At 44.5% G+C, this 14099-nt stretch overlaps 1 protein-coding gene across 1 annotated transcript in view; it reads right to left on the reverse strand.

Annotated features, from left to right (window-relative positions):
- The window catches only part of MDGA1 (MAM domain containing glycosylphosphatidylinositol anchor 1), a 192138-nt gene that overhangs the window by 172120 nt on the left and 5919 nt on the right, over window positions 1-14099 (reverse strand). The window contains exons 3-6 of the mRNA XM_058836468.1: window positions 11666-11862; window positions 8772-8904; window positions 3805-4074; window positions 3082-3411 (exon numbers count right to left, since the gene is read on the reverse strand). Of these exons, the coding sequence (XP_058692451.1) occupies window positions 3082-3411; window positions 3805-4009 (535 nt within the window). The 5' untranslated portion in view covers window positions 4010-4074; window positions 8772-8904; window positions 11666-11862. The remainder of the gene's footprint in view (window positions 1-3081; window positions 3412-3804; window positions 4075-8771; window positions 8905-11665; window positions 11863-14099) is intronic.

Consider the following 14099-nt stretch of genomic DNA (forward strand, 5'->3'; position numbering starts at 1 on the left):
CCCAATATCTATGGCAAGGGCCAGTTGTATTGGGGCAGACTCTAGACTCCCATCCCTCTGTTCACAAAATGCTATCCAGCTGCTGGGATAGCATCAAGGAACAAAGAGGCAAAAGCCTCTTTGATCCATTTCTCAATTTCTGGTCAGTGAATTTCTCAAGTGGAACTGCAGTGTTTTGGCCAAAAATAGAAGTCATGTCTGCTGAGATATCTACACACCTTATTCAGATCAGACCAAAATCAAGACTTAAAGGATAAGTGCTTGTAGATCCCATCTCCAGCCTCCTCAGAGGTCCAAGATCCTTGTTTGTTCCTAAACCACAGCAAGGAGTCAGCTCTTTTAAGTGTCTTTGCTTATTTTACTTTTATTACATATTTTACTTTTAAACTTTGTTTTTATTGGTGAATGGACTGTGAATTTCTCACACCAATAAACCTCTGGCTAATCTGAGTGCGAGATGGGTCCCAGCAACAATCACTCCTGGCATCCCTTTGAGGTTGGGAAGAGCTCACCCAGCAGAATTGCTGCCAAGCTGAGGCTAGAGTTGGAGGCACAGTAACACTCAAATATCCAGCTATCAACTGACAACCAAAACTTTGCTGATAAACAAAGCTTAAAAGAAATCCAGTGAATACAGCATACAGAGATGTCAGTGGGAAGAGGTTTGCTGTTCACATCCCTAATTCCACCAAGCACTCAGGAAGGGATTTTTGTGCTAAACCACACGTAATATTGACAATTTATCTGTGTTACACTTTAGAGTCAATAGTTCAGCTGAAGTAAATATGGTCACAATCCTTTCTGAAAGCTCCTTTTTCAGTCCTTCCTGCTGACAGTGGTAACACTTGGATTGACACTTCCATAACTGCAAGGGCCATGTACTTCATTTCCATTTAAATCAAAATCTAGGACTACAGAAGGTGTAGCAAGCTGGTCTGACCAACATTAGCTCAATTCAGCTCCAGCAAGGGAGAGTGTGCTATGTTAATTGTACATGTTACAGCCTGGAGCTCTTTATGAACAAATTTAGGATAGATCCAGCCTAATCTCCCTCTGCAGTGACCTCCCTATGCAACAGGGAGGCCATATTTTCAATTTGCAGGTCTCCTGTGAGCTGGGGAATCTCATCACACCCTGTCCTGCACGGTGTAAAAGGATGGCAGCACTTTCAGTGCTGACGCTGCCACCTGCTCACCTGGCGAGCAGCAATTTTCTCCACAGGTAAAGTTGTAAATTGCATTTGAAGATTTTTTTTATTTTTTTTTTTTAATTAAAGCTATCTCCTTGGAGCTGCTCAGTGGAGGCAGCCACTTTGATGAGCTCAGGCTTTGCTCAGTGGGGAAACATGGAGCCACTGCTGCTGTCCTCTTGCTCTGATCCTGTGGTCTGGGGAAGACCTAGTGTTTTATATGGAATCACGTTGGAGGTAGCTCATTGCTGATGGTGGGGATGCTGCATGTTGGACAGCCTTGGCTGCTGCATGGAGGGGAGCTCCAGCAGGGATGGCAGTTTTCATTCCCGGGGACACAAAGTGGTCCTGATGGCCCAAGCTGCCAAAGGGAAGCTTCAAAATGCCCCAGGCTGCCCTCCTTTTCCTCATTGGCAGCATCTGTACATGCATATGGGACTCACGCTCCTCCAGACAGGCACAGGGCAACCTGTCACTCAGACACCTCCTTTAAGGCAGCAACTGGCTGGTGCTTGGACCAACACTGCCAGGCCTGTTGGTGGAATCATCAGTGGCCTCCCAGCTCTTCACAGCCTCCTACCCCTGCAGTCTTAAACACAACTGCACTCTCCCATCTAGTGATCTTGGGCAAAAAGAATTGTTGCAAGTGGTATCAGCCATACAAGTTTGGGAGAGCCAATTTTGCACCAGGATTGGTGAGTTCACCCAATTTTTTTCCCTGTTGGCATAACAGGGTTGGTGTTGGCTGGCATGGAGAGGTCCTACCTGTCATGGCTGTCCACAGAAAGGAAGGACCATTCTTCAGTGTTTAGTGGATCCATGGCACAGTCAGGGCTCAGTCTCCAGGCTGCCAACAAGAACTAGATGCAATCCTATCGGGAGCAGGCTGGCCCCAGTATTTCTAATGGGAGACAAGGGCTTCCCAAAGCATCAGCAGTAGTTGCAGCACTTTTTTCTGGGGAGCTGAAGTTAGCAGCATCCAGAATAAAGAGTGAGATCAGCTTGGTTTGTGGATCCAGCACAACCAAGGACTGAGAAGTAACATTCTGTGAAGGTGCAAGTCAAAATCTGTGGGCAGCTGACTCCCCTGAGGAGTCTTCCATCAGATTACTAATGCAGTGCTATTTTGTGCTGTACCCTCATGGTCCTGGAAAGGCAGCACAATGACATGGATGTAATGGAGAGCACAGCTGGACCCATAATTTCCCCAGAAACAGAAAGACAGCCCTAAGACTCTATATTTTAAGTCTCCAAAGTGACTGACAAACACTGACATATTTGTCCTGTCCTCACTGAGCCATGGGGTGAAGCTCTGACTCTGATTTTAGGAGGGAGGCATTTATAACACTGGGACTCCTACAGAGAGTGCCCAAGACAGACTGCATTTGCAATCCAGCAAACACTGCAAGATTTCACAGAATTTTTATCCTGGACACAACGCTGAAAAAAAGGTACATTCTTCATAAACAATGCCCAAGAGAAGAAAGAACAGCTTTCTTTCTCTTTTACTCTCTTCTAAGCAAAGGGAGACTTGAAATTTGCTGAAATACCACCACTTCTTCCTTTTTTCCTTCACAGTGTGGAGGTTTGTTTGAACAATCACACTGTAAAGCTGTCTCTGTAGCTTTGACTGGAGTGCACTTTGGACTTTTCATAAGGAGAAAATATAAAGGAAGATCTGCTTGGTACATAATACATCAGACAGAGAAGTTGTAACTATTACCTATCTCCAATATAAGCCAAGCGCTTGCCTGAGGGTGTGAGACCTTTCTCCACTAGCATCCAGGACATGCATGTGAGATTCTTCAAAAAAGCCAGGGGCATGGGGCTGTGGGGCAGCCAGAGATGCCAAACACTTCTCTGGGGTCCCCACCTGCCAGAGAGAGGCTCACCTGTCTCTGAGGAGATGTTCACCTCCACACTGAGGTCAGGAATGGGTGCTCCCTGGAAGGTAGCCACACACAGGTATGTGCCATAGTCACTGAATCTCAGGTCAATGATCTCCAAGCTGCAGGTCACAGGTGGGAGCTCAGGGTCATTGCGGGTGATGAGCAACCGGTCTGAGAATCTGGCTGGTTTTCCATTCTTGTACCACGAATAGACAACCTTCTCCTGGGGGACAGCATCTACATGGCAAGAGAGTTTCAAGTCCTGGCCTAACTGGATGGTCTCGCTCTCTTTGATCACATCAGGAGTGATTTGAAATGTGGCATTCTTCATGGCTGAGATGAACAGAAGTGCAAAGCTAGTTAGGGATATCAAAGTATCTTGCATTGGACAGGAAAACTGTACTTTGCTCCTCAGGAAGGCAACATTTCTATGCAAAATCTGCCCAAAGACCTCTCCCACTTATGTTCCCACAAAATGTCCCAAAAGCCTCACATATGACAGTCTGGGATCATCCAATTCAGGATAATGCTACAGTCCAGGATGAAGCTGCAAGCAGTGCTTGCACAGCCGTTGGTCTGGGAGCAGAGAAGCTTGCACAGGCACTTCTCCAGAATATTAATTACTACTAAATATCACGTTCACCCTCAGCTGTACAAGAACAGCCAGGAGGAATGCGATTCCCTCACCCTCTGAAAACACATTCTCAGAGCAAAGGAGCAACTTACACCGCACCAGCAGGTTCACAATCTTCTTTGCTGGGTTCCCCACATTGTTGATGGCCGTACAGTTGTAGTAGCCCGAGTCCTCCACGCGGATCCTCCAGATGGTGAGGTTGCCTCCTTGCACAAGGCTATTGGGAGGCATTGGGCCAGGAGAGTGGGACCAAACCACTTCTGGCTGTGGGTCACCACCTGTCACAGAGCACTGCATAGTGATGTTGTCACCAGGGTTGACCACCAGAGTCTCATTGACAGACAGCTTCAGAGCTGGTGGGGCTGGAAAAGCACAAAGAGGGACACTTCAGAGCTTGCGAAAGACCCATCCACTTGCCTGTACACAGCTTCATACTTTTTACGATTTGTTCTTGTTGATGGCTAGTTTGAGTAGGGACAGCTGGAAAGATCTATGAATTGATTACAAATATGAGGTGTTTGTGAATCTAAAGCATGATCATTACCATGTCTCTGAGTGAGAACACTCTGCTCTTTTATGGCTAGGAAACAGAGCAGGCAGGACCTTGCACTGCCCCAGAAAACACTCTACCAGTAGTGCTTAGGACTGGGACACAAAGCAGCTATGACATTTTATCAGTGTTCAATGCAGGTTCTCTATGGCTTAGTATGCAGGTCAGAAGAAAAACCCAGTAAACCCACTCTGTACATGTAGGGGTGGCAAACAGGCAACAATTGGCAGTAAAAAACACAAGGCCTGAAGTTTCTTGACTCCTGATGCAAACAACTGCAGTGGGGCATAAGGGCAATGGAAGCCTTTGAAACCTTGATGGAGAGGTGAAGGAGAAAGAATAGCCTCAAAGAAGCCTGCTTGAACCCAACTACTGCTTGTGCTCAAGGACAGCTGGCATTAAACCACTCCACTCATTCAGAGTCTCCATTCCAAGAAGTGAGCTTTAGGGAAGGTCTACCATTAAAAAGAGCTATTGTCAGCTGTCCCATGATACACCTCTATCTCTCACACCCAACCAGACATCTCTGAGAGGCAAAGGCTTTGCTAAGCAGATAGTCCTTGCAGCTCAGAGACTGATATGGAGGACCAGGACCTGTCTGCACCTTAGCAGACCATTAACAGCATCTTTGAACTTTGAATCTTGAGCTTCTTCACCTCCTCACGTGTCTAATATGCTTTTCTGAACACCTGGGGGCTATCACAATCACAGCAATTCTTCACATTCAGTTCATCTGAGACTGATTCAAAGTGTCTAGAGAGCCTTTCATTTGAATGCCCTGGTACCTGGTTTTTTATTTTTTTTTATTTTATTTTATTTCTGTACCCTTCTCACTACAGCCCCCTCCAGGAACTGATCCAAAATCCTTCCCTTTGTATTTTCTATTTAATTCCATGAAAAGTCTTTCAAAGCCCCGATAAGCACTATTACTGGCTCCATCCAGACAGAGCTGAGAAAGTAGCAGTCCCCAAAAAAGCAGGGAGTGTGTTTTAAGTAACAGCCATAATAATGCAAAATAAGACATTGTTCCATATTCATGAAGCCTGATTTAACAGCATCATTATTTCTGCCTCTTCTCTCCCTGGACCCTGTGGTAATGAGCTGTGCTGGATTTGTGCTCGATCTCTGAATTACAGCCCATACAAAGAACTCAAGGAGGACTTTTCTCTCCTCAGCACCAGTGCCATAATTTAGTAGCACAACTACTGCCATGCTGGGATATTGCTTTGGTATACTGAATACAATGTCACCCCTGGCCATTACACATGCTATTTGTGTCAGAGGTGGTCACCTATGCCTAAGGAAGGAGGTGGCTCTTCTGCTACCTGCACAGGCCATTTTGAGGCCAGTGCTTGGCGCCTTTGAATTTCAGGAGGCCAAAGCCTGCACTCACAGAGACTTTGGCAGGTCTCTTTGCAGGAATCTTGTAAATAGTGTGCAAGGGTTAATGCTTATTAAATAGCAAAGAAAGGATTTGTATATCCTCACCAAACTCCAGATGGTTTAATGAGATAGTATGAAGCCCAGAAACGCAACAGCTCGACTCATCATAGTTGGGCAGGACACATTCCTGTCACTAACTCAGTGTAGCTGACATCAAATAGCTGTTTTTGCCCTCAGACATTGAACTGGTCTCAGGTTCACAGTACACAGCCAAACTGGCAGATGCAGCATCTTGCCTGAGAATCTCCATCCATCCCTGTATGAGACAGAGAAAGCCTGAGCCCATGTCCAGAGAGAAAGTGTCAGAGCTGGGAGAACACAAACCAGAGGTCCTGCAGGCTCTGGTTAAGATTTAGGGCTCTTGCAGATTTAGGGTTGGATATACAAATATCTGACCCACACTCACCTTGCCCGGCTCTGGGCAAGGCAACATATTAAAAAGGTGACATGCTGGTAGCAAGCACTGCATCAGGGCAGAGTGTGTGTGCATGCATGAACGAGGCAGGGGAACTGCAAATCTGCCACCTGCACAGCTCCAGGAAGCAAGCTCCCACAACATGCCCCAAAAATGGAGCCTTGGCTGTGGCAGCCTGTGTGGGCTACCACTCCCCAGTCCCACTCGAATCAGCAGACAGAGGTTAACAGACTGCAGACATTGTTATGCAGGAGATGATTCTCATTTATTTGTAACCTGTGGCAATTCCTTTTGTTCTTGGCTCAGAAAACCTGCTGGCAGAGTCTGCCAAGCAGCGAAGGGACCATTAAAAACAAAGAATCGCTTTCAATTCCCTTTGAAGTCCAATTTGCTGCAGTAAAACAGGAGGAGAATTAACCAGCTGGGCTGCTTAATTTTGCAGAAATTGAGGAAGGGGGCAGTCAAGCTGACCCTGCTGGAGCAGGTGATGGCAGCCTGGTGCTGAGCTGGTCCTGTGGCTCTGAGGACCCAAGCTGCTGCTTTGAAGCCAGGAAACAGCAGCAGAACAGAGGGGGAGCATGACATCTCCTTCTCACTAAGGTTGCAGACAAGCCAGTCGCTGCTGCAAAGCCCAAGCTGCTGAATAGCGCTTAGGAAAAGTCCATCTCCTTACCAGAGACTATGATCTGCCCAAAGGACACTGAGGAGCCAGCTGAGGAACAGCAAATGAGATGAGGAGATTCTCCTGGCCTGACCTGACCTACCAATTCACCTCAACATCTGTAGTGCCTGGACTATAAATATTTAAGAGAGAAAAAATTCCAAGCATTCCATCACCCTTTGGGCCATTCTCAGTTATAAAGACAAAGGCATCCTGAGTGAAGCTGCTCAGGATTCTGGGCACAGCCAAGTCTAGAGAAGCTGTGAAAGCACAAGTGCAAGTGGAACAGAAAAGACCTAGGCAAAAAAGGAGAGAATTAAAGATTTTCATTTAAATATTTCCTCATCTATGCACAATACTATCTACAGGGCAAGTAACCTGTATAATATTTCATATTAAATATAGTCATGCTATTTAACACAAACCCTGCTCACACCACAATGCCAGCTTCATTTTTACAGCCAACTTTTAATACAATTTGCTAAGAACACATTTTCCATGGCCCCTTCAAATTTGTAGCTCCAGACTCCACTCTAAGTATGTATAAATATGCATATATAATTAAAAAACAGGGAAAAACCAACCCTAGATAGATGTGCTTAAGAAGCTGGTGTAAATTGGGCCATATCACTGACTTGTTATCAAGTACAACCTGAAAATACATTTTCCCCATTCACTTAGTACAGGGTCTGGATTGAAATGAAGAGTAGTTTCCCTGTACTTCAGCTGGCACAGGGAGTGGATATGAAGAGAAATTTAATTTTCTAACTCTTCAAAGGTAAAGGCACATGGGGAAGAAGAGCTATATAAGATCCCTTTCTTCATCATGAACAGAAGATAAATTTTTAAAGGGAATATTTCAACATTTGCTACACTCTCATCCTGAGAGAAATTAAGCTATTAGGGTGGGTTGTTCGAGACATGTTCAGAGATCTTACTACAAAGAGAATACTTTTTTCTGACATTAGCTATAATTCAATTTCTTCAGCTCATTATTTTCCTTCTTCCTACATAAAATGAGGCAACTATTGTTCAGCACCTTGAAACTCAATTCAGATCAATAAACATAATTTAAACAGTATCAACAATATCCTGTCAATAGTTAAAAACATCAGAAAAAGTTCTGTTTCCACTGCACAGAGATGACACAAGGGATGCAAACAGCTTTATGTTATATTAGAGAGGTGAATAATTCAAACAGCTATAATGCCTTTCTCTCTGATCACAGAATACCCCAGTGGCTGGAAACAATTTCCTGACATTTACTTATTATTTGCAAATATTCAACACACATGGGGGCTTTGCAGGTGGAAATTTTTTACTGTGTGTGTGGTTTTGGTTTGGGTTTTTTTTAATGGGCAGGTTGCAATCAAGTCCTTGCCAGTATTTGATACATGACACTCAGTTATCATTCACTTATTGCATATCAAGCAAGAGGCACCAAACCAAATCTGCTCACAACTTGAGGTGCTCTCAAGCACTGCCAGTATGAATATGAGTGTAAAATGTATTTATTGGGAAAGCACTGGAAATGTATGCTTTCCACAAGCACCAGCACCAGCACCAGCAGAGGTGCTAGTGCCTGGCAAACCAGGCTGGAGTCACACGTGGATGAATTATTTGTAAGAACTCCTGCAGTACTGCCCCACTCTAGACTCTATCAAATCTATTTTTAAAGTCACTTAGAATTATAAATAAATAAAACATTATGATTTAGAAGCTACATAGTGCCTCAACACCTACATGTAGTTTGTTCCAATGATCTCATGGCAGGTTTGGCCCAGGCAGTGGCTATATGCAGTGCTATGAGAAACTAGAGCAGCCCTGGTCACAAGACTTCCATGTGAAAGACCTGTAATCCCAGCAGCCATGTAAATGAGGTCGAGGTGCTGCAGGCCCTGGAGAGTGCTGTTATCCTCCTGGAGGAGTAATGGCTGTTGAGGAGGTGAAGGGTCAGGCAGGTGCAGGGACCCTTCATGTCCCTTCTTACCTGTGATGTTTGTGAGCTGGAAGGTGATGGATTTGTCAGGGATACTGCAGACATTGCGGACAGACACCTGGCATGTGTAGCTGGCATAATCCTGAGGTCGAAGGTTCTTCAGCTTCAGGACTTTAGTTTCACCCTGGGATTTGGAAAAAATAGGGGAAAAAAAAGACACAGATGTCCAAAGCACAGATGATCATTCCAAGCCCATATCCTCTCCCAAAATTTACAGATTACCAGCAGCTCCCATGAAAACCTTAGGGAACTGTGCAGATTTCAAGCCCCCCCCAGCTCTATATAAAGGAGACACAAAATGTTTGCAGGGGTCATTTCACCTCCAGGGTCTCACGAAACAGCCAGCAACTGACTGACATGACCTGAAAGCACTGCCAAACAGGTCTGGGCATACTATCTTACCAACTACTGCCAGAAACATCTTGTAGAACATGACAAACCTTAACCATCCCAGAACATACCCTGACATCTTACTCCAAGATGTCAATAGGAACCCAAAGGAAGTCACTGGGGACTCAACATTCCCAAACCAAAGTAAATCATAGCAGATTGAGGCATTAATACTGGCCTAAATATGACAAGTTAACAGTTATGCTTTAGAAATCTGCAGTATAAGAGGACAAAAAAATTCAAATAAATACTCAAAGAACTTCCAAACTTTCTGATCCCTCTTCTCCAGATTCTAATCTCATTTATGCTGATGTAAATCCAGAGTGACTGCAGAGACTCTGATAGCCTTTCCTCATTCTAAAGTAAAAAATAAAATCACTGCCTGCACTCCATTAGTTACCGGCTTGTTATGGAAACAGAATCAAGTTGTTAAATTAACAATAGACATGTTCTGTAGACTTTTATTTATGGAATGAGAAATCTCTGAGAATCATCCAATGGTTTGTACACACTGCAACTTGTATGTCTTCCACTGACAACTTGTTGCTGCTGTTCTCCTTGTGTTTGTCTAAATCTGTTCTGGAGAAACCATTCCATAACTGACCACAAGTGTGAAGAGATGTCAGCACAACAAATCACCTGAGGACAACCTCAAGGGATTGGACAATGAGCTCAGGAATGCTAATATATAGAGAATAAGGATGTGAAGTGAGTAAATTAGAATGATAAAACCTAGGACACTGTTAACCCTAGGAAAGTCCTGTCCCCTAAGAATTGTTGCTATGCCACACAAATTATGGCATTTACAATATGCATGTCATCTACATACTTACAGGGTCATATGTATCCTGTTTATTGATTAGTGAATTTAGGTATATGTGTATAAACCCTCAGTGTAAGTAAATTTTAAAAAGCTTGAACAGTCAAGTCTTCAGCTTGTTCTTTATGTAAAAGCCTATTCAAACCTAACACTGATAGAGGTTCATCTCTAAGAAAGCACTCCAAACTCTGGTAAAAGGTACTTTGTTTAACATTCCAGCAAGATTTCCCCCTTCGAACAGTGTTGCAGAGGTGTGTTTTTGTTAACTTCAACTCTTACCAACCCAAATTTACAGGCTTTTGCTGGTGTTAAGAAGAGGACCTCAAGGGCATGCCTGGCTGAGCACAGCAGTGCCAACACACTCTTTCAGAGCTGGGAATGACCCATCATGTTGGGAGCATTGCCTGACAGGAGCTGCAGCACGCTGGGTCATTTAAACATTAATGCTGCAAACTGATGAATTTTTGCCAGATGCCTTATTTAGCTAGAGAAAATATCCAAAGTCCTAAGACATCCTCTCATTAGGCAATGTCTCCTGTTAATTACACTGAGCCTAGTGAAAACTGGAAGAGCCCACGGTGGCTTCCTCCAAGGGATGTCCTAGTTGGGAGCCACACAGCACACAGACAAAGCTGTCTTCAGGGCCAAACAGCAGCGCTGACCTACAGTGTTTCTGCAAATCTGTCACTAACCTGCAGCTCTCTCCTCCCTCCTCATCCCCCTGAATATTTCCATTTGGATGCCTATTTCCATGACCTACAGAGATGGCGTGTTTCAATAAAATATGAACATGACTACATTAGCTTAAAGGTTGCCTGGGGCATTGCTGAGAAATCAAACTCAGATAGAATGTGCTCTGGGCCCAGCTTTGGGAATGCAGGAAGGTGCTTGGGATGAAACAGGTGCCCTGGGGAGCTGCCCTTCAGTCCTCCCTTCCCACCCATCCCTGCTATGTGTTCCTTAGCAGCCTTGCTGGAAGTACTGGGGCTGATTAACATCTAAAGGACATTCAGATCCTGAGCTGAGCTTAGGGTAACATGCCCAGAGTGCCCTGGCAAAAGAAAAGTTCCCCTCCATCTTCCACTGCATTGGCAGGCTAATTACTGTGAAGAAAGTGGTGTTTACAGTGCAAGTCCAACATAGGCAAGCAGGAGGAGGAGAAAAGATGTGGACACTTGCCACAGGACAACAGCTAGGAAGTACCCAGGCAGTTGAGCTTCCCATTACTTGTGGCCATTAGAAAATGCTCATGCATCCCATGCCTGCCATTTGCTCCCACTGCTAAACAGGAAACCCTTCCCTGATATATGGAGTCTGGGCACCCAAATAAGAAAAAAAATAGTGATGAGAGATAGATGAAATACAGTCTTGGGATTATTTGGATTTTAGTCTCAGCCATCCAACAGCTGCATAACCTCAGTAGGGGGGCAGTGTCACTGCTCTCAGGGACGGTGATAATAAGGTAAAGGTCCTCCTAGACCCTCCTACTACTCCACTCCTCTTCTACCCTGGGAATTTGCATGCAAAAGGAAGGTCTAACAGCCCTTCTGGAGGCAGCACTCCTTGCAGTGGCCTGCACCCTCTCCCAGCAGGGAAGGAAACACCACCCACTACAGTGCCCTGCATCAGCATGACACTCATCAGTGCAAGTTGGCAGAGGTTTGCTTATTTTCACCTGTGTGTAAAGGGGTTCATAGATGTCCACACCATTGTCCTGACTGTGAGAAAGTATCTCAGCTCCCCGTTTCCAAATGAAGCGAGCTGGTGGGTTGGAGTTGACAGTGCAGCGGAGGAAGACAGTCTTCTCCTGGTAGAAGCTGCCACGTACATCACTGATGGTCTGGTGAACGGTGAGAACAGGTTCATCTAGATCTGGAAGGGAAGTAAGGAGGGTCGCAGCCATTGTTAGCAAAGCTTGGTCTGTGTGTACAGCCTGCACAGCAGATATGCTCCAGGTACCACTGAGGAGAGGGGAAGTTCCCACATATTTGGCTGATGACAACTACTGATTTAAGAGCTGATCTGAGGGCAGGTAATACAAGCAATATCTAAAGGGAACAGACAGGAGAAGCCAGAATTCTCTCGCTCACCACACAAACCTTCAGAGAATAGAAATCAGTCTCTTGTTTGCAGATCCCCATGCAGTCCTCAAAAAATATCTGCCTGCCACATGTGTCTCAGAGCTGCCTCACCTTCCCCAGTTGCACCACCGCTACAGAAAATTACCATTTTCTATTTCAGTGACAAGTCAGAAGGATCCCAGGAAGCTCTGTTCCATCATAATTTCTCCATTTTCCAGTTCCAAAATCCCTTCTGAAATCATGGGGCTTAGCCCCTGTCTGTGAGATGTCCATACAAATGACATGATGAACCTTCAAGACAAGGAATGAAAGTAAAAATTCAGGTAAAATCAAGGAGCTGAGTTGGAAAGTCATCTAGACAAAGCAAATCTTGTGGGGAGTCATGGGAATATGAGATGCAAAACACTGTAATAGGTATGTATAATTTCTCTCTCTTCCTATTGAATATTCTCCGTGTATTTTCTTCAAAGTCTGTATCAACTGTCCTTCTTTGGCAACTTCTAGTCACTGCAACTCCCATTACCTCTCCCTAAACTGATCAGATTCCTTTGTTCTCTTTCTTTACAGAAGATGCTCAATTCCCTAATTGTACCTGCACCAGACACACAGCCACCATGAATTGATGGTTACCAGTGGCTACACTTGCAAGGACAGAAGCAATGCAGGGAGAGGATTTTCTCAGTCCACACAGAGCATACTGCCCCGTACAGCTGCCCACATGCTATAAAGGGATGATCTCACAGGTTGAAGAAGGCATCAGTGTTTGAACGTCAAGGTATTATGGAGGACACTTTAGAGGCAGTGCATCTTTCTCCTCAAAAAATCACTTTGAGACTGAGGTTAAATGGAAGGATCCCTTTTGACAAGAATTAGCCCTTTAAAATGGAAATGAGTCCCTGTGTCTTTAAGTATGTCTTATAAGGCACCTTCTGAGCTCAAGTTGAAGTAATTCTATATTTTCAGGAGCATTATGACCCCATCTTCAGCTGCAAGGAAACTGAGGTACTTGTACCCAGTATCCTGTTGTGCTGCCAGCATAATCCTCTGCAGATGCTAATGTTTTCATCACCTCCTGCCCTCCCATGCCACCTAGTTTTCAAGATATTTTATTTTACAAATTTGAAGTTTGGAGATCTGACTTCCAGAATGGAAGAAGAAAGCAGGATGAGTTTCTGCTAACATACCATCCAAACAACGTATGCTCTCTGCTGAATCACAAGTATCAACTTGTGGATTCACATCTTTTAATGAGCTGTGTGCTTGGCAGACAGCAATTGTTATGTGACCTGAAATTTGCCTGCTTGACCATAGCTCAGAGATATGAGTAGAGCTATTAATGAATAATGACAAGACACAAAATATATCCCAGAAAAATACTCCGCCAACGAAAAAACACCCACGGCTGAAAAAAAACATGCAGATGGGAGAAAAAGTCTCTCTCCATATAGTGCAGTCTTCATGTGGCCATAGGGTGACTGAACATCAAATTCATTTGGACCAAGACCCTGAGCACAACTTCTCTTTTCTCCTTCTTTGTTCTTACCCTCCTTATTTCTTCAAACTTCACATGAGTGACTCTACTCTAGGTACCATCCTTCTGAGACTGTGTGTCAGCAAGTAAAACACTTCCCTTACTACTAAGAAGCAGCTCACCATTCCAGTCTTCTGGCTCCCAGCTACTCCCCATACAGAAAACAACACCTCTTTTTGATTGCTAAAACTTTCCTCCTATGAATTCTTCAGACCTCTTTTGCAGCACTCATCTCTGGGTCTAGCCCTCATGAGAAAAGCTAAAATAAGCCTACAACAATGCGTTTGCCCTTGATGTACGAGTAATGCCACTGATGTCAGTGAGCTGCTCATATAATAAATTGGGCCAAGGCTGTTCATGGAGATGATCACATGGGATGTTCATGCACAATTAAAGCTTGTAAACATCTCTTCTCTTCTCTCTTCTCTTCTCTTCTCTTCTCTTCTCTTCTCTTCTCTTCTCTTCTCTTCTCTCTTCTCTTCTCTTCTCTTCTCTTA

Source organism: Poecile atricapillus, chromosome 3 (genome assembly GCF_030490865.1).
Source record: "Poecile atricapillus isolate bPoeAtr1 chromosome 3, bPoeAtr1.hap1, whole genome shotgun sequence".
Lineage (NCBI taxonomy): Eukaryota > Metazoa > Chordata > Aves > Passeriformes > Paridae > Poecile > Poecile atricapillus.